The 23078-nt window shown below is 45.8% G+C and overlaps 1 protein-coding gene and 1 long non-coding RNA gene across 8 annotated transcripts in view; one reads left to right on the top strand and one right to left on the bottom strand.

The window, feature by feature from the left end:
* Nucleotides 1-21257, top strand: part of ZNF544 (zinc finger protein 544) — a 29025-nt gene extending 7768 nt beyond the window's left edge. For 4 of the 7 annotated variants that reach the window (XM_078062896.1, XM_036073763.2, XM_036073696.2 and 1 more), the window contains 4 exons: nt 2252-2344; nt 4164-4290; nt 4599-4682; nt 7924-10853. In XM_078062896.1, the coding sequence (XP_077919022.1) occupies nt 2300-2344; nt 4164-4290; nt 4599-4682; nt 7924-9881 (2214 nt within the window). In that variant the 5' untranslated portion in view covers nt 2252-2299 and the 3' untranslated portion in view covers nt 9882-10853. Of the gene's footprint in view, nt 1-750; nt 931-2251; nt 2345-4163; nt 4291-4598; nt 4683-7923; nt 10854-12324; nt 12404-20999 lie in introns of those variants that run through there. The other 3 variants (XM_036074206.2, XM_036074342.2, XM_078062895.1) reach the window with 3 other exon arrangements.
* On the bottom strand, nt 21013-23060 carry LOC118528083 (uncharacterized). The gene is made up of 3 exons (XR_004913454.2): nt 22588-23060; nt 22185-22258; nt 21013-21141 (listed from the first exon to the last, which is right to left on the bottom strand). It is a non-coding gene; the product is annotated as an uncharacterized LOC118528083 (long non-coding RNA).
* Between the last annotated feature and the right edge of the window lie 18 nt (nt 23061-23078).

Consider the following 23078-nt stretch of genomic DNA (forward strand, 5'->3'; position numbering starts at 1 on the left):
ACATTTTGTCACAGACTTATGTTCTGCCTTAAACGTTTTTTAGTGGGATACAAATGTTCCCCCCCCCCCAAAAATTTCTTATTTGACAGCTGTTCGAATCATTCTGGCATTCCATTTCTTGCATGGTTATTGCTGCCTTGTCTGTACTGGCCTGAGTGCCAAGCTAAGAGACAACCCTGCATTTTGAAGCCATTGTCTTCTGCTTCAGTAGTGAACTGGCTACTCAGCACTTTCCTCTATTTATTTATTTGTTTATTTATTTGCTTGCTTGCTTAAAAGTTTATTTATTTATTTATTTTTAGAGAGTGCATGCAGGGGGAGGGAGGGGAGGGAACAGAGGGTGAGGGAGAGAAAGAATCTTAAGCAGGCTCCACACCCAGCGCAGAGCCCAACACATAGGCTTGACGCGGTGCTCAGTCTCACGACCCTGAGATCATGACCTGAACTGAAATCAAGAGTAGGACGCTTAACTGACTGAGCCACTCAGGTAGCCCAGCACTCTCCTTTCTGTAGTGATTCTCAGAGGACTTGAGTGCTCGTTTTGCCTGAAGGATATTAGGTTTGTGTGACAAAGAGAGGTTGGGACCCACCATGAAGGTGATGGCCAGAAAAGAGTGTCTGCAGAATTAAGTGTGGGAAAGGAGTTCTCAGACCCCAGCTGTGTTGGAAGCAGTAGAGTTCTCAAAACAGATTGTCTTGGAAACGAGAGAGCACAGTGGGAAGCTGCCTCTGGGGCTTTTGTGGTTTTAGCAGCTGCAGGTGTTGAGGTCCCCGCCCATCTGTAGGCACCGTGCGCCTGCTGGCTCTGGCCAGGAGTGGCCCCCAGCACGCTCTCCCGGGAGCTCAGGACCTAAGAGAAACCCCAGCACCTGGACAAGCTCAAAGAGATGACACTGGTTGAGGAACTGACCCAAACATTTGAAGGCAAAGGTGAGAACTGCCAAAAACGTGAGGCATGGAGAGAGCGCACTTGCCCTGATATGTGACTTGATTCTTGATTCTCCAGGGAAATGAGTTTTACAGAGAAAGTGGAATAAGAAAAATGCCAGCATTCAGTCCTGGGAGAATAGCAAGTGTCTGCCTCCTGGAAGCAACGAATGAGAGGCCTGGATTTCCCTGGGCTTCCAGCCCAGATGATACCTGTTCTGTTTCAAAGGGGTGAGGGTCCCAGGTTCTCTGTGACCTGGATGGCACCATACAAATGAAAGATGCTGTCTGGCAGAATGAGCAGTAGCTCCGTGTGAACAAATGCACGAACGCAGCATACATTTCTGGAATGTTGGTTCGTCTGGAGTGACCAGTGACTAGATAGATGGTGTGTGTGCACACAGGTGTAGATGTGCTTTTGATACAAGTGGGTGAGCAGGAGGTAAATACGGGGAAGGGTTTAAGGCAGGATGTGGCAGGATTTTTGCCTGGCTGTCTCAGTGGGACAGTGACAGGACTGCAGCCAAGCTATTAGATAAGTAGAGCGTGGGAAGCAATGACAAAGTCCAGTAAAGTATCAGATGATAGGTGTGCCCCCCCACACACAATGGGGCAGCATCCTGCACCTTCAGAGTGGCTTTGGGGAGTGCGCACCTGGGACAGCACCCCCCAACAGAGTGCTCTTAGCTGTCCTCTTGGGGATTTTCATCCTCCTTGTCCCCATCCCCTCCAACCCCATTTTTGGAAACCAGCTGATGTTTTACTGGGATACTTAAAAAATTGTGCATCTTTTTTTTTTTTTTTGGAAGCCAGCTTATGTTTCACTGGTATTCAAAAATTGTACAGTTTTCTTGAGAGATTAGCTGATGGTTCATTGGGATATTTTAAAATTGTACCGTTGTCTTAACTCTGCTTCTACCTCCCCCGATTTAGTCTCTTGAAATGACAGGAAAAACTGGCCAGTCCATTATCTGGGTGTTGAGGGATGGCTGTGTATCTGTGGGCTCACAGTTCAGATATACGCACATGTGCCTGGGCATCTTCCTTGAGCCTGGGATAGCCCAGGTCCATCCCTAGGCTCAGATCTGGGCAGGCTGGCCCATTCCACATCTGGAAAACTGGCTTGGCTGCCACAGCTGACCTCAGAGCCTTGGACTTCTTAAGGCACTTGGTCAGAGCCCTGTCTCCCAACTCCTCATACTCTAAGGGAATGTTCCTCAGATGGCGCTGGCAGCCCTCTCCTTTGTCAGGGGTTGAGAGTGGGCTCAGTCATGTGGGCTTACTGAGGTGGGGCTGAATTCCTAATTGTTCCCTGCTTCACCAGCCCTGCCTCCTGAGGACCTCTGCCCTGCTCACGACAGCTTCTTCAGGTATGAGGAGGAAATGGAAGCACATTCTCAACGTGGTCCCATCGCAGGTGAGTTAGAGACCTTTTCTCTCTTTGCCTCAGTCTCCTTAGCTATAAAAATGGGTCCAGGAATAGCACCCACCTCCTCAGGCCAGCACATGAGGGCACTGTAATGCTGCCCTGTGCCTTCATGTGAAAGCCAAAGGCTCTCTGTAGATAAAGCACCTACCCTGTATGGATGAACCAGGAGCTCCTAGGACCAGACTGAACATGCGTCTTCCACACCTGGTTCCCTGGGACAGGTCTCGGGCTCAGACTTTGTGATGGCTGCACAGCAGGCTCTTGAGGATGGGCAGAACTAAGCGTCCATACCCCATTCAGCCACCCTGGGCCCTTGACCCTCACTAAGACTACTCATGAGGGCAGCCCAGAGTGTCCCCTTAAAGTGCCACAGTTGCCCTTAGATGGCTCACAGTGCAGCACATAGTGGGGCAAGGGGCGGGTCCCTGACCTCATGTAGCGTCACAACACCACACACATTGTCTTTGTGCTTCCTGGGTGCCAGGGGGTTACTTCCCCTCATGTCCTGTGAGACTCCCCGATGCAGGGGGCTGTCTTCATGAGGGAGGGCAACTCATGCCAGAGGAGTTCAGGGATGTGTCCATGTGTCCATCAAGTAAGTCGTGAAGCTGAGATGCCAACTCAGGCCTGGCCCCCCAAGGCCAGGACACATGGCTATTTGCCTCTCAGCCTTCTTTGAGAGCAGGCTTGACCCAGCGCTTTCTGTAAAGGGCCAGGTAGGAACTGTTTTAGGCTCTGTGGGCCACACACAGTCTTTGTCTCATTCTTTATTCACATAGTCGTTTAAAAATGTAAAATTCAATTCTTACCTGTGTTAGTCCATTCGTGCTGCCATAACAAAATACCACTGGGTGGTATTAAGCAACAGACATTTATCTTCTCAAAATTTTGGAAACTGGAAATCCAAGATCAAGGTGCCAGCAGTGTTGCTTTCTAGTGGGGACTCTCTTCCTGACCTGCAGATGGCACCTTCTCTGGATCCTCACACGATAGGGAGCGAGGCCCCTGGTGTCACCTCTTCTGCTTATAAGGATACCAATTTCATCGCATGAGAGCCCTGCCCTTATGACCTCCATTAGCCTTAATTACTTCTATAAATTCCCTGTCTCCAAATACAGTCACTTTGGGGGGTAGGCCCTCAACATGTGAGGTTGAGGGGAAACAATTCAGCTCATGGCATTAGCCTTCTAAAAACATACCATAGCCCTTGGGGCACCTGGGTGGCTCAGTCGTTAAGCGTCTGCCTTCAGCTCAGGTCATGATCCCAGGGTCCTGGGATCGAGCCCCGCATCGGGCTCCCTGCTCAGCGGGAAGCCTGCTTCTCCCTCTCCCACACCCCCTGCTTGTGTTCCCTCTCTTGCTGTCTCTCTCTCCCTCTGTCAAATAAATAAATAAATTACACACACACACACACACACACATACACACACATACACACACGCCCATAGCCCTGATTTGTCCTGTGGGCCAAAGGTTGCTGATCCCTGATTTAGAACAAGCTCCTTGACTTCAAATCTGTGATTTTTGTAGAGAAGCTATGGGTGGGGATCTCCGAGTGGGGTTCCTATTGTTTCCTACTACAAAAAATCAGAAGCACTAGTGTGACCAGTGATAGATGAGACATCAGGGAGAAGTGAAAACACCATGGGCCTGGGTCTGTGTCTGATCCCAAAGGTGGGAACCCCATGAGTGCTCACAGATGTCATCTTGAGCCCATGTCCGCTCCCTCCCAGTGCTTCCCTATCCCCCTGACCCGACCTCCACGCTGGGGAGGCGGAGCCCCATGGTAACACGGGTGATGTTTCAGCCACCTGTGAGCTTCAAGGACGTGGCTGTGACCTTCACGCAGGAGGAATGGGGACAGCTGGATCTGGCCCAGAGGAGACTGTACCGCAACGTGACTCTCGAGACCTGCAGCCACCTGGTCTCTCTGGGTAAGACAAACTCTGCCCATCACAGCAGTTTTCTGCTTCAGGGACTCAAAGCTCTGGCTCTTCTTAAGGGTATGCCTGGGCTGCATCAGAGCGTTCCAGAAATGGATTCCTTCGAGATACAGATCCTGAGTATTGCCACTCATTCTGTCTGAAAGGAGCCAAGCGTTTTGCTGGGAGTTTCCTTGGGATGTGGAGGGCCCTCCTAATCCATCCACATCTGACTCCAGGGACTGAGGGCTGGGCCAGAGGACACAGTCCTCCTCCTCTAGGCAGAGCACAAAGTCCTGTGTTTTTCCCCCATTGACCAGGGCTTCTGCTTTCCAAACCGGATGTGATCAGCTGGCTGGAACAAGGACAAGACCCATGGAGGGCAGGACAGGGACCTCCCCGAGGTGAGTGCAGGCCAGAGACCTGGTGAGTTAACATGGTGAGATTGTTTCCTGCAGAACCCTGGGTCTGAGGAGGGGAGGAGGAGCACAGAGCTTCCTTGCATCCAAGGCAACCACATTCTCATCCACATAGGCCTGTCCCTCTGCCCCCAATCCATGAAAAACACATGTCACTGTTGTCCCAACATTTCTCGTGTGTGGGTTCATTTCTGTTCCCATCTTCCCTTTGATCTTCACCCCTCAGCTTCTCCATCTATTCCCAGGTCCTTGGGCCCTCTCTTTTCTTTGGTCCCTCACCCTGACTTCCACCCAGGGCAGCAGCTCCTCAGATCTCTCCGTCACACCTGGTCTTTCCCCTGTACTTGGGTGTCCATCCCTTGTCTATGTTGGACATTCCTACAACTTCTAGATGATCCAGAGGTGTGGTGAGAACTTGTGCATCCTAGGAAATGGCAAGGACCTATTCCTTCCAAAAGAATTCCTACTAAATCAGTTCTTGGACTTGTTTTCCCACCTCTTCCCATCCCATAGGTCCACCTCCTTATATGTCCTCAGCCTGATTGGAACTCTTTTTTTTTTTTTCTTTAATAGCTGTATCGAGATACAATTCACATGCCATACGATTCACTCATTTAAAGTACACAAAGGATTTTAGTATATTCACAGCATGTGCATCTATCACATTAATCAATTTTAGAACATGTTCATCACCCCAACTAATTGGGCTGCTTCTGATTTTGTTGTTGTTGTTTTGTTTTAATTAATAAATTTTATTTATTAGAGCACTTTTATGTTTACTGAAAGTTGAGCAGAAAGTACAGAGTTCCTATAATCACCCTTACCCACCACACACACACAGTTTCCTCTGTTATTAATATCTTGTATTCTGTGGTATATTTCTTACAATGGGTGAAGCTGTATCCACACATTACCAATAGAGATCAATAGTTTACGTTAGGTTCACTCTTGGTGTTGTACATTCTGCGGGTTTGGGTAAATGTATAATGCCATATCTCCATCATTATAGTATCATGCAAGGTAGTTCCATTGCCCTAAATATCCTTTGTGTTCCACCTGTTTTTCCGTCCCTCCACCCTAACTCATGGAAACCACTGGTTATTTTGCTCTTTCTAGTTTTACCTTTTCCAGAATGTCCTGTAGTTGGAATCATGCAGTATGTGGCCTTTCTTAACTGGCTGCTTTCAGTGAGCGGTAAACATCATGTGTGTCCTTCACACCACCTTCTGACATTCCCCTAGCCAGAGGTGTTCGGTTTATCTTGTGTGTTCCTGCTCGCTCTTACCCTGTAACTCTCACCCACAGCCTCTGTTATTTTTTTCCTCTGAAGTGTCACCTAATTTTACTTGTCCCTGGTCCTTCAAATGATGCCATTCTGATTCAGTTTATGGGCAGTGTCTTTCTTCTCATCTATCATAGATACTACTTTCTAACTGACCCATACAGTCTGTTTTCCTCATTTTGCAATTTTGACGGAGACACTGTATAAAATGTCTGACCTCCTTTGCCCAGTTTCCAATGACCAGGCACATCTTGGACACATCTTAGCCACCCAAAGACTTCTTTCCTTCTTCCTGTCTCCAAATACCCTTTCACTCCCTGTCATTGTGCCATTGTTTCATTCGAAAAAGTTCTCATCATCAGGGATTCCAAGGCAACACCAAAAAGGAACACAGCAGAATCTTGGGAAGGAGAACAGTGTTGGTCGTGGGGGGTGTTGGGCTCTGATAAGGACTTTGTCCAAGAGGGAAATGTCCCCCTGGAAGTCAAAGGAGAGCCACAGAGTGTAGTTAATATTTTACCAAATGGAGGATCCTTGTCTCCTTAGCAGACATGGAGAGTGAAGCATGGGGACTTGATCAGAGGCCTCGATAGTACTAGACGTGGGTGGCTATGTGACTGAAATGGGAAGAGTGACAAGTAAAGGGGGAATCTTGGAGGATCCAGGCACGGTCCTGAGCTGGGAACCTGTACCACTCGTTAGAGGCCCAATATTTCAACAGAGGGAGGAATCCCTGTTAGAACAATAACAAGGGTGGCCATATCAGTGGTACCTGTGCTAACAGTGCACTGCAGGCCAGGCCCCCTGTGGGACTCATACATCGGTTCATTTGTGCATCAAAGTAAACCTTGTAAGCCAAGGACTTTTGTTCCTGGCTTACCGTCAAGGAAAATGAGCTTTGGAAGTTGCCAGTTAGTGAAGCCCAGTTGCAGCCCAGCCTGGCCAACTGCTGCTTCAAGTACTACAGTCCTTTCTGGGAAGTCTGTGGCATTGGTTACAGAGTGGTTAAAGAGCTTTTCTTCTGTGGGTAGCCTGAAGAAATAGTAGAAATGGTGTGTAAAGAATATTAAGTCAGTGTTGGTGTTTGGGATCCTGTTTGAAGATCCAGAATCAGAAAATAGATTAAGAATTGGGGTCAGTAGTCTAGGTTGAGGTACCAGTTAGGCTCCTGTATTAATTTCCTGTGGCTGCTGTAACATTTCCAGTTGGGTGGCATAAAACAACATGAATTGATTCTCCCACAGTTCTGGAGGCCAGAAACCTGAAATCAATACCGTTGGGCTGAAATCAAGGTATAGAGTCAGGCTCCCTTGGAAGGGTCCAGGAGGAAATGTGTTCCTTGCCTCTTCCAGCTGCTGGTAGCTGCAGCATTCCTTGGCTCGTGCCCACATCACTTCAGTCTCTAAGGCCAGCATCTTCAAGTCTCTGTGTTCCGTGTTCATATCACCTCTGTATCAAATCTCTACCTCCCACTTGTAAGGACACTTCTGGTGACATTTGGGGCCCACACAGATACTCTCCCTATCTCAATTTCCTTAATTTTTGCACCTGCGAAGACCCTTTTTCCAAATCAGGTACCGTATTCACAGGTACCAGCAATTAGAATGTAGATATCTTTGTGATTATCGAAGGCTGTATATCTTTAGGTCCAATTCTTTTGTGGATCCCTGCTTTAATCTCTACCTGCTTATTCTTACTCCTCTTCTCCCTCTTTGGGGACCAGTCCTCCTGGGTCACCTCTTCATTATCTTTCCTTTTTTTTATACTTTATCACTGATACCCTGTTTACTGATCCATCTCCTTTTTTTTTATATCCTGCATGAAATTACAATCCATGGATTAGAAACAAACCCAGAGATACCTCTCATACTTGGTGGTCTCCTTCATCCCATCCTCCCCCTCTAATGCATCTCCAGTAATTCAGGTATATTGGATTTCTTTCAGACTGGAAGAATACATTTGAAAAGAAAGAGTCAGCTTCCAAAGAGGATTTTGCTGTGGAAGAACCATTCCATCACATAGCAATGAAACACTGCATACGGGAGGAAGGCCCCTGGTTGGTGTCATTAGGAGAAAGGCAGGATTGGAGGAACCAGCTAAGGGAGCACCAGGAGGACTCTTTGAGTCAAATGGTACTTACCTCAGAGACACTGTTTGCTCAAGGGGAACATTGTGAGCATGACCTTGGGGGAAGTTACTTGAGTATAAGCCTTCTACCTCCAATAGTACCCACAAGAGCACATGTCCATACTCTTGACTCACATGTTAAAAAGTTGGAACAGAATTCAGGTTTCATTAATCATGAGAAAGGCTGGGCTGATCGGAAGCCCTATGAAAATCACCAAAGTGCTAGAGACTTCTGTCAGAGCATTTATTTGAAAAAACTTGGAAACGTTGAAATGAGAAATAAAAAGCCTTACGAATATACTGTCAGTAGTGACTCTTTCAACTGTGGTACCTCCCTTCGATTTCATAATCGACTTTTTTCAGCAGAGAACAACAGCAACGGTGCAGACTATGGAAACCTTGTTCATCATCGCATGTCTCCAAATGAACACAAGCCGATGCATTTTAGAGAATGTCAGGATGAGCGTGATGAATGCCTTGTACAAACCGAAATAAGTGATCCTAGAGAAGCACCATTTAGATGTGAGGAGGAACGTAATGCCTTCCACACAGCCTCATCTTTTACTGACTGTGACATCATTCAGACAGGAAAGAAGCCACATGCATGCAGTCAGTGTGGAAAATCTTTCAGCTGTGCCTCTAAGCTTGTTGTACACCAGAGAACACACACTGGAGAAAAGCCCTATGAATGTACTCAGTGTGGGAAGTCTTTCAGCCAGAGCTATGACCTCGTCGTACATCAGAGAACCCACACTGGAGAAAAGCCCTATGAATGTAACCAGTGTGGGAAATGCTTCACCCAGAGTTCCAAACTTACCAGGCATCAGCGAACTCACACTGGAGAAAAACCATATAAGTGTCATGAATGTGGAAAATCTTTCGGGTGGAACTCTAACCTTATTGTACATCAAAGAATTCATACTGGAGAGAAACCTTATGAGTGTACTCATTGTGGAAAGTCCTTCAGCCAGAGCTCTGACTTTGTTTCACATAAAAGGACTCACACTGGAGAGAAACCCTATAAATGTAACCAGTGTGGAAAGTCCTTCATTCGAAGCACTCAACTTATTAGGCATCTGCGAATTCACACTGGAGAGAAGCCATATAAATGCAATCAGTGTGATAAAGCTTTCACTGGGAGCTCTCACCTTATTGAGCATCAGAGAACTCATACCGGAGAGAAACCTTTTGAATGTAATCAGTGTGGGAAAGCCTTTACTGGGAGCTCTCACCTTCTTTCACATCAGAGAATTCATTCTGGAGAGAAACCATATGAATGTAATAACTGCGGGAAATCTTTTCGGCAGCGATCACAGCTTGTTGTGCATCAGCGAACCCATACTGGAGAGAAGCCTTATGAGTGCAGTCATTGTGGAAAAGCTTTCACCCAGAGGTCTCCCCTCGTTGTGCATCAAAGAACACACATTGGAGACAAGCCCTATCAGTGTAACATATGTGTTAAAGCCTTCAGTCAGAGGTCACGCCTTATTGAACATCAGAGAACACATACTGGAGAAAAGCCCTATGAATGCATTGACTGTGGAAAAGCCTTTAATGATCGGTCAACACTTACAAAACACGAGAGAACACACACTGGCGAGAAACCTTATGAATGTAATCATTGTGAAAAGGCCTTTAGTCAGCGATCTCAGCTTACTAGGCATCGGAGAATTCATACTGGAGAAAAACCCTATGAATGTAATGAATGTGGGAAGGTTTTCAGTTATAATACATCCCTTATTCAACATGAAAAAACTCATGGGAGATACCTCTGAAACAAATAATGCAATATATGTTAAGAAAAAAAAGAAGAAGAAAAAGAAGATAGCAGGAGGGGAAGAATGAAGGGGGGGAAATCAGAGGGGGAGACAAACCATGAGAGATGATGGACTCTGAAAAACAAACTGAGGGTTCTAGAGGGGAGGGGGGTGGGAGGATGGGTCAGCCTGGTGATGGGTATTAAAGAGGGCACGTTCTGCATGGAGCACTGGGTGTTATGCACAAACAATGAATCATGGAACACTACATCAAAAACTAATGATGTAATGTATGGTGATTAACATAACAATACAAAATTAAAAAACTCATGGGAGAAAGTTGAATACTAAAGATGGAGAAGCTCACTGCCAAACCTTCATTAGACATCAGCTGACAAAGGTATGACTCTCAGTGTGGTCTGATGATCACATGCATCAGATTTGCTCTGAGTGTTCTTGAAACTGCATATTACCAAGCTTACCTTGATCTACTAAATCAGATTCTCTGGCAGTAAAACCCAGGAGCCTGCAGTTCCCAAAAGGAGCACAAGTAATTTGTATATACATTAAAATGTGTTTATGTCTGCATTTAGATGAGAAGCTATGAACATACCACTGATTTAAAATTTTGTCAAGCTCTCAGCAGGAGTTAGGAAATTCAGTATGTAGCTATACCCACCAAATAATCTTTTTAGTGTAAACAACTACCCAAACTTTAATCAGACATTGTTCCTGTAACACATTCCTAGAAATAGTGGACTGGAAGATATTCTCTTTTTTTATTTTATTTTTTTGTACTGGAAGATATTCTTGATGCAAAGCCGCGAACACTCAATCTAAGAAGAAATCTTTGCATGACGAAGTTGGTGTTGAGTGATGAAATCTGAAGCCAGCCAATGTAAAACAGCAGTTAACAAATTGGAGGAGGACTGAGGATGGAAAGTCTTCTGAAATGGTTCTAATTGGAATTAAAAGTAGACTCTGAATATATCAAGGACTCCATTGTGCTCTAATTTAACTTTGTTGCTCAGTTAGGTTGACTATAATCAGAGCTGGGGATATAGCAATATGGAAAATATCAAGTGAAGTGAAAACAGAACCCAATGTAGTATGTACACAAAATGTTATAACCACATAAAAAACATGTACACAGATGGTTAAGAAAGTCAGCTCAGGGGCGCCTGGGTGGCTCAGTCGTTAAGCATCTGCCTTCGGCTCAGGCCATGATCCCAGGGTCCTGGGATTGAGCCCCGCATCGGGCTCCCTGCTCCGCAGGAAGCCTGCTTCTCCCTCTCCCACTCCCCCTGCTTGTGTTCCCTCTCTCACTGTGTCTCTCTCTGTCAAATAAATAAAATCTTTAAAAAAAAAAAAAGCTCAGCAGCATGTTTCAAAACAAAGGCTGAAGTGCAAATCAACAGTGGTGAAGAAAGTGGGAGAGGCCTTACCTGCAAATTTGAGCAAGGTGAAAGAAGGTATGAGAGCATCACCTGGAGATGCAGAGTGGAAAGGCTGAAGCTAGGATCATGTGAAGAGAGGGCTACAGCGGTCGACGCCACACCTCCCTAGCAGAGCTGTACACCAAGAGGTGGGGGAGAAAAATGGGGTTAATTGAAGATCTGTCTGTGAAACTCCAAATTTTCTCCCTTCTCTCCTATTTTTCTTGTCTTACAGTGAGTATCTGGCTGTTGGTAAGCAGAAAATAAAGTAGGAAGGAAGTTATGTACTAAAAATAGTCTGGGGGACTAGAGAATTTGGTGGATTATGTTCCAGAACAAGGACTGCCTTATTTGAGCATCCTGAGGACCTTCACCCTAACAGCTGGTTCTTGTACTTTTCATCCTCTAGAAAAGCATGCCATTAAACAGGTCTCACCCACCACTATCTTCTTTGATAGCCTCTTCAATATGGATGGGATCCAAGATGTGAAAGATGAAGAAAGCCTTCAACATGAAAGAAAAAAAAAATATGTAAGATAAAACAGAAGCCAGGCCCAAAGAGAACAGATATTTGGGGAACTAAATATGTGAAAGTTTTATTCTAAGAGTGAGTCAAAAAATAATTGCAAGTGAAAAATAAAGATGCTCTTTTTAAGATGGATTTTTTTTAGCGAGAGAGCAAGAGGGGGGAGAGGCAGAGGGAGAGGGAGAGACAGTCTCAAGCAGACTCCGTGCTGAGTGCAGAGCCCAATGCCGGGCTTGATCTCACGACCCTGAGATAACGACTTGAGCTGAAACCAAGAGTCAGATGCTTGACCAATTGAGCCACCCAGGTACCCCAAGATCCATGTATTTGACCCTGATGCTAATACTTAGAATAGGCAGAGGACTCATGAAATTGGAATAAAAGGGGGGGGATATATAATCAGATTGTTCTGATTGGCCCTTCACTGAACAGTATTTGCATAGATACGATATAAACAGTAGGTACTGAGTTTCTGTTTTTGTTTTTTGCTTTTTTTAAGGAAGAAAGCCAGAGCTGTGACAGGAGGATTTCATAATGGCAAGAGTATGATGTTCCCAGCACTGTGACTAACAGTAATGGTATGGTCTCTGGCTGTTGTAAAGTAGAAGGGGAAAGAGACATAGTGGGGAGAGGAGTATCCCTGTATCCTCATCTTAGGAAGCAGCCTCTTGACTATAATATGATACATAGGTTATTTAGGAGACCAAAATTAGAGCATAAAACGGTAATAATACCAGAAATTGGAAGCAAATAGAGGAGCAACAGTGTGAGCCAAATCTACATTCCTTATCAGAGCAGGAAGTCAGTAAAGTCTATAGGCCATAAAAGATCAGAATTACAGGGGCGCCTGGGTGGCTCAGTCGTTAAGCATCTGCCTTCGGCTCAGGTCATGATCCCAGGGTCCTGGGATCGAGCCCCGCGTCGGGCTCCCTGCTCCGCGGGAAGCCTGCTTCTCCCTCTCCCACTCCCCCTGCTTGTGTTCCCTCTCTCGCTGTCTCTCTCTCTGTGTCAAATAAAGAAAGAAAATCTTAAAAAAAAAAAAAAAGATCAGAATGACACAGATGGCCTCAGGAAGAACTGGAATAGAAACAGTTAAAAGTTGTTGATGGGATGTGTGACTGTTGGGTAGGGTGGGGCAGGAGATCACTGGTTTCCTTTTTATACCTTCCATAGTAACTCATTCCCTGGTGGTACACTACTTATTTGGGTAACAAATTATTTCCAATATGTACCTATAGGTGAGCAAAACAATAGTACATGAGGACATCTACAATTGATTTGTGGGATTATATACAGTTTTCTTTCTTTTGATTCGGTGTTGCTATAATAGATTGACAATTTAAAAAACAAGAGCACAAAAAAACGATGTCAGACTTTTCTATTTGGCCAATTAGACTTTATCCAGAAGGGCAGGAAGGCTCCTTGATTTCTTAGAAGTCCCTGGTATCAAAGGGGGGTGGCTTAGTCTTTTAAGACTTGATTTTCCAGAAGCCTTAATACCAGTCAGAAGGCCCCCAAGAGTGGGGACCTGGAGAGGTGCTGGTATCCTGAGACAAGATGGAGCAAGACAGTTGTGTGAGTTTGCATAACCAAGTACTGAACGTACTTCCCCCAAGGTCACTCTGGCAGTTACCTGGTATCTGTCATAAAACCCTTTAAGTAATATAGCTCTCGTGATTCGTATGAGACCCTGAGGTTGAGATGGAAAATGTCTTGGCTAGGGCAGCCCGCACAGAACAGGTGGGGACTTAGCTTCCTGATTGGATAGTTGGTCCTGCTTGCTGCCTGCACCAGTGTTCTTGCATAGCTCTCAAGAGATGCCAGAGCATGGGAGGGAGAACCTGCCCAACAGATCCAGCAAAGTGCACGTTGTTTGACAATTCTTGTTGACCAAACATCTGAGAGGTGTCTGCATTCAGCAAGTCATGAATGTAGCCTCCATTCAATGAAGGCACTGCTAGAGACTCAGGTACGGATGTGTGATGCCACAGTGTCCTCAAGTCCCTCTGTCCATAGTGGGGACTCCACGCACAGGCTTAGTGGTTATGTGCGCCTAGAGACTACGCCCAGTGGGAATTGGAAGAAGATGGAGATGAAGGGATAGGGAAAGGAAGGATGCAGCTGCTGCTATCTATGCAACCAGTGCATAGGCCCTGCTCTGATAGGTGTTCTGCCTCCTCCTCAGTGAGAAACCTGAGGCTCATCGGGGACCCGAGAAGTGGGCTCATTTGAAATAGGAACCTGAGGGGCGCCTGGGTGGCTCAGTCGTTAAGCATATCTTTGGCTCAGGTCATGATCCCAGGGTCCTGGGATCGAGCCCCGCATCGGGCTTCCTGCTCCACGGGAAGCCTGCTTCTCCTGCTCCAGTTCCCCCTGCTTGTGTTCCCTCTCTCGCTGTGTCTCGTTCTGTCAAATAAATAAATAAAATCTCAAAAAAAGAAAGAAGAACCTGAGACCTTTCCACCCGAATGATTCCCATACCCAGAGGCCAGTGGTTTCTGGCTGAAACACGCGTAAGACCCACCTGAGAGGAGCAGTTAGAACTGCACGTTCTGGGCCCATCTTCAGAGAGTCCCCTTGGTCAGGCTCAGGTGGTTTCTAGATATTTGCATAGTTCAAATACACTTTCTATTTTTTTCTTTTCTTTTTTTTTTTTTTTTTTAAGATTTTATTTATTTGACAGAGAGAGACACAGCGCGAGAGGGAACACAAGCAGGGGGAGTGGGAAGGAGAAGCAGGCTTCCCGCGGAGCAGGGAGCCCGATGTGGGGCTCGATCCCAGGACCCTGGGATCATGACCTGAGCTGAAGGCAGACGCTTAACGACTGAGCCACCCAGGCGCCCAACTTTCTATTTTTTTCTTAACATTGTGGTGGTTTTTGTGTGTGTGTGTGTTTTGTTTTGTCTTTTAAAGATTTTAAAGTAATCTCTATACCCAATGGGCTCAAACACAACCCCGAGCTCAAGAGTCGCATGCTCCACCAACTGAGCCACAGAGGCACCCCTATTTTTTTCTTAACATTTTGTAAAGAGTAATCTCAAAATTGTATATCCTTGTATCTGTTTTATCTTTGTTGGTTTCATTTAAATTTGTGGCTTTTTTTTTTCTTAAAAAAACTCTAAGTGATACCACATCTATTACATGTGACCCAGAGGCTCCTTTTATTATTTTTATTTTTTATTTTTTTATTTTTTTATTTATCTGACAGAGACACAGCGAGAGAGAGAACACAAGCAGGGGGAGTGGGAGAGGGAGAAGCAGGCTTCCCGCTGAGCAGGGAGCCTGATGCGGGGCTCGATCCCAGGACCCTGGGATCATGACCTGAGCCGAAGGCAGACGCTTAACGACTGAGCCACCCAGGCGCCCCCAGAGGCTCCTTTTAGCAAGAAACAGAAATCCATCCTCCTCCCCCTTTTCAGAATACAGGTATCAAAATAATCCTATGCATAATTTTGAACAACTAGCAGTGGAATTGTTGGGGGCCCACAAGGCCACCCCCACATCCAGAGATTTCTAGACAAATTCATGGGACTCAGCATATCATTGTACTCACAGCTAAGATTTATGAGAGTGATGCAGCAAGGATACACAGTTGGACCGTAAGGGGAAAGACAGGTGAAGTGTGGGGGAATCTATGTGCAGGTTTCCAATGCTGTCCCTCCCCTGAGGGTCGTACAGAGCTCACTGAGGACCAGGCAAGTAGGCACTTCTGTCTAGCATGTAGCAAATTCCAGACTCCTGGAGAAAAGCAGGTGCTCGGTGCAAATCACATTGTTTGCATAGTCTAGGTACAGGGAGACGTCTTTATTCAGTTGGGGTACAGACAACACTCTAAATGCCAAGTTGCCAGGGGTGCCTGGGTGGCTCAGTCGTTAAGCATCTGCCTTCGGCTCAGGCATGATCCCAGGGTCCTGGGATCGAGCCCCGCATCGGGCTCCCTGCTCGGCGGGAAGCCTGCTTCTCCCTCTCCCACTCCCCCTGCTTGTGTTCCCTCTCTCGCTGTGTCTCTCTCTGTCAAATAAATAAATAAGATCTTTAAAAAAATAAATAAATAACAGCCAAGTTGCCAGATGCCAGCCAAAGGCCAACCTTGCAAACAGGACCTTGTAACAGTTGAAGCCTTGGGCCTGCTGTGTTAATCCTTTCTGTGCAAGCTTTCATACCTCTTCAAACATGAATATATTTAGCAGTATTCACAATACCTGTTCCATTAAACTGTTTAGACTGCACCTCTAGCTGCCCGAGTGGGTAAAGCACATGGTTCACATAATTCCTACTTGAGACTGGTTTTCAGAGTCACACCTCTGCACCTCAGACTTGAGGTTCCTCGCCATGATTCCATTTTGTAGACGTGAGCCCCATTTGTACGGCTCCAGGCTTAGCTTGAAAGCCAGAGTACCCTGAGAAGAGAACGAAAAATGATGCTGGTTTTTTTTTCTCTTATAAATACCCTAAACATAAAATGTGCACTTGTGTGTTAAACATTTTTTTTTTTAATGTGAGCTCTATGCTTACATTAAAAATGTGGGGTTTGAACTCATGACTCGAGTTCAAGAGTCAAATGCTCTACCAACTGAGCCAACTAGGTGCCCCGGTGTGTTAAACATTCGTAGTAATGTTCAGGTCGAGTTTACTAGCTGGAACTTTTATTTACTAGGCAGGCATGTCACATCATGGTAGTTAATGAAGACAGCATGAGCAGAATGGTATTGACCTAAGAGGACTCTGAGATCCACTAATTGTACTTTTGTCTTTCTGGGGGCTGTGGAAGCTTCTGGTTTTCTTTCAACATCATCAGCTGTTAGCATCTTAGCTCTTGAGGATATAATACTAAGGCTATATGAATTTTGCCAATTGGCTATCAAACAATGTGCTCTGTGTATATAATATTACCCAAGAATTATTTATACTATTCATATTCATTCATGTAAGAAATGTGATGGAGGAGTTTCTGGATACTTAGGTCCTTGTTCCACTTTTTAAAAAAATATTTATTTGTCAGAGAGAGAGAGCACAAACAGGGGGAGCTGCAGGCAGAAGGAGAAGCAGGCTCCCCACTGAGCAAGGAGCCCGATGCGGAACTCAATCCCAGGACCCTAGGATCATGACCTGAGCCAAAGCTGCTTAACTGACTGAGCCACCCAGGCATCCCCTTGTTCCACTTTCAGATTGTATATTCTGTTTTCATAATCTGTCCTCTTGGCCCAATCATCTTACAGATTATGAAACTGGGCCAAGAGGACAGATTATGAACCTGCTTGCCCTCCACATAAGTATCAGAGTCGTCTTCCTCATCGGCCCAGCTCACTGTGCTCCTTTTTGGTCTTCTTCAAGTTCTCAATGTGGAAATCACAGGGAACTTATAATCATCATCTCAGCACTTGCATCTGTCACCTGCTCCCCCACACAACTGAGGTGGGTGGTTGCAGATCTCACAGAGAGCAACTCACCCACGCTGTACAAGTGATTGTTGCTGCAGGAGGTGGAGAGGGAGTCAAGACAAGGAGGCTTGGGTAATCAGCAACATCCATTATGGTTATGATTAGCTGGACAACACCCCCTTCCCCACCCACCCAACTGCCAACCCCAGTGGACAGAGACTGTAAATATTAAATCAACTGTAACCAGACTTGGGTCACTGAAAATCAGGGTTTGTCTGTTACATCAACAGAACTTAGTCCATCCTGACTGATGCCATCTAACATAAAAAAAAGGTAGTTTAAAAAAATAATTCTAACCCACCCACCCCACCTCTCACACACACACAAATGTCAGCTCATGAGGGTAGGGCTTTTATTTTCTTCACTGCCAAACAGTTCCTGCTATATAATTACCATTCTTTGTTGAAGAAATGTTGCAGAATAGTTTTATTTTATTTTATATTATTTTATTTTTACTTGAGCACTGGACGGATGATGGAGGCAATAGAGAGGGGCAGATTTGGGGAGGAACTGGACAAGATTAAAGACTCATTAGTCATATTCAGTGAGTTTTCCCTAATGAATGTGCTGTGTGACCTGGGGGTCACTTATGCTCACCTCTCTGTTCCTCAGTCCCCTCCCCTTAGATGATGGATGTTCTCCAGGTCCCATTACCTACTGTGCAGGCTGGGACCAATCTGTGACTACCAGAGAAGAGGTTGACACAGGAGGTGTTAATCTTACTCTCTCAGGGGATGGGAATCAAGCAGTCATCCTGTGAGGGGATTCAGGGACACAGACTGAGTTGGTGGTCAAGTCTAGGCTGGAACTAGGATCTCTGGAGGGGAAAATGAAGCATCACTTCAAAACAAAGAGCCACGCCCAACTGTGTTCTCAGACACGGGATGGGGCACGGAACATGTGGAAAGAAGCCTTCCAGTTGGAGAAGATGTAATAGCTTGATGGTGGCTTCAGTGTCTCCTGCACATGGAGAAACCGTTCCCACATTGCTGCCCTCAGAGAGAGTGGCAATGGATCACCCTTTGCCTACTGCACATTGAGGCCACACATCTAGCCATCCTAGGTAGAAAACAGCTTGTGCATCAGTGCAAATTTGAGGATTCTACATCTGGCTGCTTCACAACAGGACCTTTCCCTCGTAGGTCTGGGGATTCCAGTCACCCTGTATCCTGACCTTGGAAATGCTCTGCTCCAATGGGGTTGCCTTCCCCAGCAGTCTTCCTGGTGTTTGGCCACAGCTGTGCTAAGCATCCTGGGAAGATGCTCATAGAAACCCAGCATCTTTCTCCCCTGAAATGTGAGGACAAGGGAGCTGTTCCTAGCTGTCAGGCAGAGGGCCCAGAGGGCTCCAGAGAGTCCAGAGCAGAGAGGGCACCCAATAAACACTGGATGAACTAACACATAATGACCATATGGCAAGGTAAGCAAATGGTCTGAAATTAGCTGGTAAAAGTAAAGCTAAGACAATCCAGAGTGCTTAGAAGAAATGATTCAAACATAGCCTAGCAGCAGGTAGAGAGATCTAACCTAGGGAGATGCAAATTTAAAAGACTAGTCACTGTTCCATGCCACTGGCTTTGCAAGGATTCTTTTAAAATTGTAAAGCCCATATATCAGGGGTTGGTGAGGAAGATGCACTGATGGAGAGGTGTCGAGGGGTATAGTTTCTGGAAAGACACTGGGATATGAAGAGCATTACAGGGTTTCAGACCACTTGATTCAATAACCTGTTCTGCAGGGGGTTAATTTATGTTAGTAAAGTTAAAATATACAAAGATTTTAAATGACCATGAACCAGGGCGCCTGGGTGGCTCAGACGTTAGGCGTCTGCCTTCGGCTCAGGTCATGATCCCAGGGTCCGAGGATCGAGCCCCGCATGGGGCTCCCAGCTCCGCGGGAAGCCTGCTTCTCCCTCTCCCACTCCCCCTGCTTGTGTTCCCTCTCTCACTGTATCTATCTCTGTCAAATGAATAAATAAAATCTTAAAAAATAAATAAATAAATAAATGACCATGAACCTTTAGAAATAGTCCAACTGAAAAAAAATGGTAGAAATACCAGGAAAATGGATAAATCTAGTCATTTGGGAAACTTTAATATATTTCTCTCATTAAAAAAATGGCTGTTTAAGTAGATAAGTGATTTGCTGTGAAATGATTAACAAGCTTGACATAACGGTCACAATAGTTATATTCACACACTCATAAAACACACACACACACATTTGTGACTAACTAGGTTTTCAAACAGTTTAATACATTATTCCTGTCAAGAGCTTGGTGAGCTTTCTGTGTCCTGACAAGTTTTTCACATCAGAAAACTTTCCTCAGTGGGTGTCTTGATCATTAGCTTCTCTCTCTGTCCCTCTTTCTCCATCCGGAGTCCCCATCATTCATCCATGAGGTCTTCTGGATCTGTCTACCAGGGCTATTATCTTTTTTTTTTTAGAGATTTTACTTATATGAGAGAGAGCACAAGTGGGAAGGGGAGGGGCAGAGGGAGAAGCAGACTCCCCACAGTGTAGGGAGCCCAACACAGGGCTCACGATCCCAGGACCCTGAGATCATGACCTGAGCCAAAGGCAGACCCTTAACCAACTGAGCCACCCAGGTGCCCCTGGGCTATTATCTTTTCCATCAAGATTCCCATTTCTTTATATTTTTGTCCTGTCATGAGCTATTTCTTTTTTTTCTTTTTTTAAGATTTTATTTATTTGACAGAGAGAGACACAGCGAGAGAGGGAACACAAACAGGGGTAGTGGGAGAGGGAGAAGCAGGCTTCCCGCGGATCAGGGAGCCCGATGCGGGGCTCGATCCCAGAATCCTGGGATCATGACCTGAGCCGAAGGCAGATGCTTAACGACTGAGCCACCCAGGCGCCCCTGTCATGAGCTATTTCTTCTGTGGTTCTCTACAGACATCCTCCTCCATTCCACAAAGGTTCTTAACTTGAAAGTCGTTTTTTCAGCCCCAGAAATTCCCTATGCTCCAATTGGACCCCACTTTAAATGGATGAAATGAGACTAATATCTCAATAAAGTTGTTAAAAATAATAAGGAAGGGCCTTACATGCTTGTATGGAAAGATTTCCAGAATATTGTTAAATGAATAAAAGCAAGGAAAAATTCAATATGTGGTAGCCCACCACATGTGTAAAAGAGTGAAAAAATATTTATACATATTTACTTGTGAATGCATAATATATCTACAGAAAGACCTCCAAGAAACTAAAAATAGTAGTTGCTAATGAGGAGGGAAGTTGGTGGTAGGAGTCAAGGGACAGAGGAAGATCTCACCAGATACCCAATTGTACCTTCCGAATTTCAAGCCATGAGAATGTATTACTTGTTAAAAAAAAAGATATTTTTTACATTTTTTAAAACGATGATGAGAGCCTGAACTAATGTCCTTGGGGTGGAAATAGGAAGGAAGGAGCAGGAGAGATTTTTAGGAGAGAAAAATCCACAAGCCACAGATTCACTTTTCTAATACTACATAACAAACATCCCAAACAGTGGTTTAAAACAATGCTTTCTTTAATTTCTCACCATTCCATAAGTTGGTTGGGATCAACTGGGTGGTTTCACTTACGGCCTCTAGTGCAGTTTCAGGTAGATGCAACGGGAGCTGGATTCATTTGAAGGCTCAGAACGAAGATGATGCACTGACAAACTGGCAGTTAATGCTGGCTGCCAACGGTGAGCTCAGCTGGGATTCTTTTTTTTTCTTTTAAGATTTTATTTATTTGACAGAAAGAGCACAAGCAGGGGAAGGAAAATTGGAAACAGACATGCACACAGGGAGAAGTCACGTGAAGATGAAGGCTGAGATCTACAGGCCAAGGGATGCCAAAGAGTGCCAGGAAACCACCAGAAGCTGAGAAAAGAGGAAGACAGCAGTCTCTCAGGCCCTCTGAACAAGCAAACCATATAAAAACCTTGATCTCGGACTTCTAATCTCCATAATTGAGACAATAAATTTCTGTTCTTTAAGTCGCCCAGTTTGTGGTACTTTGTTATGGCAGCCCTAACAAATGAATACAACATTTTGTTTTGTTTAAAAAAAAACAAACAAAAAAACCCCTACTTAATGGGAAATAACTACATTTTCCAAAACAAATAAATATTAGTGAAAAGAGTAGCACTGCATTATATTTTTGCAAATCCCTTTAATGTCCGGCTTGATGGAAAGCCCTTCAGAACTGCAGAACTCAGCACTGGAGAACTCAGCCCAAACCTCTACATTAAGAGACAACCAAACTCTAACAAGGCTTCTAGCAGCATAATGCTGTGTCCGCAGCCTCCCCTTAAAATGCCTGCCTAATGCCTCCCTGAGAAATGCTGCCAGGAGAAATTGCTGTTTGTTCTAGCCAACACCCAAGGATAGGCTCCTGACCTCCCTTTCTTACTGCATTTACTAAAAAGAGCTTAGACATCTCTTTGAGATGTCTGTGTATATCCTACAACTCAGAAGGATCTTTCTCAAGGACCTGAAAGCCATTCCTTTGAAATAGTATCATCAGGAAGGAAAGGGCTGCTGTCTCCAATCTCTGTAGGAAGACAGAATCCTAACTTTGATAATTACCAGCTGGTGCCACGCCATGGCTGACTTCAACATATTTACACTGACCAACACTTTATAATTTTCCACATGAGCCCTGCTCTCTACCCCTTCTAATTCTCTCATTATCTTTAAAAGGTCCAATCACCTCTGCACAAATGCAAATGGAGCTCAGTGCCTTCCCCTATTGTCAGCAGTTACTGAATAAAATCTGTTTTTAACCGTTTTATCTTTAACACTTTTCAATCCGTTGCAATATTACTCATCCAGAAGCCTCCAGAAAACTCTAATGTACATTTGTGAGAGAATGGAAGTTGGGGGGGGGGGGGCTACTATTATGCACTTAGTTTTGAACTCACCAACTCAGAGGAAGGGGCTCAGGAAACTCCAGGTGTTCCTCGCCCACACTGAGAACTATTGCAATAGACAAACCCTGTATAATATAATCAAGGAGAAAACAAAACTACGAGAAGTAGAAAATTCAAAATTAAAACAACAGGTAAACATCATGCATTGAAGATTCAGCACCATTAGAACCAGGGGGAAAGGGGCACCTGGGTGGCTCAGTCATTGGGTGTCTCCCTTCGGCTCAGGTCATGGTCCCAGGGTCCTGGGATCGAGCCCCGCATCGGGCTCCCTGCTCCGCGGGAAGCCTGCTTCTCCCTCTCCCGCTCCCCCTGCTTGTGTTCCCTTTCTCGCTGTCTGTCAAAAACTAAATAAAATCTTAAAAAAGAAAGAAAGAAAGAAATAGGTTCTAAGTACCATGGCAGTATATACTCCAAAGAGTAGAGCATGCCAGCTAGGACGCTCGGGCCCGGGTTTCGAAGCAGGGCTCCCCGTTCCAGCGCGGACAGAGGGGCAGCTTCACGTGGGGCCGCAAGGGCAAAGACTGCGGGCCGCGGCCCCGCGCAGACGCGAACCCCCAAGGCCAGGCTGGGAGGGCGATCCCCCATGACCCGGGTTCCTTCGCAGCCCGTGCGCGCCCCCCACCCCCGCACCGGGCACGGAGACGCCCGGTTGCCCAGCACCCCGGCGTGCGCCGCAGCCCAGAGTCACCACCCGCAGCCACCCGCAGCCACCCGCCCAGCACCGCCTCGCCGGGTCTGTGGCAGGAGCGCCCCCAGTGCCCGGAGGCCCAACGGACGGACGGTCCCATTGACATGAAGCCAAAAGGCTCTCATTGGTGGGAGGCTCGACGAACAAAGGTTTCCATTGGTCGGGCGCTGCGGCGCGCCGCACTGTCTGCTGGGAGT

The sequence above is a fragment of the Halichoerus grypus genome, chromosome 15 (assembly GCF_964656455.1).
Source record: "Halichoerus grypus chromosome 15, mHalGry1.hap1.1, whole genome shotgun sequence".
NCBI classification, from domain to species: domain Eukaryota; kingdom Metazoa; phylum Chordata; class Mammalia; order Carnivora; family Phocidae; genus Halichoerus; species Halichoerus grypus.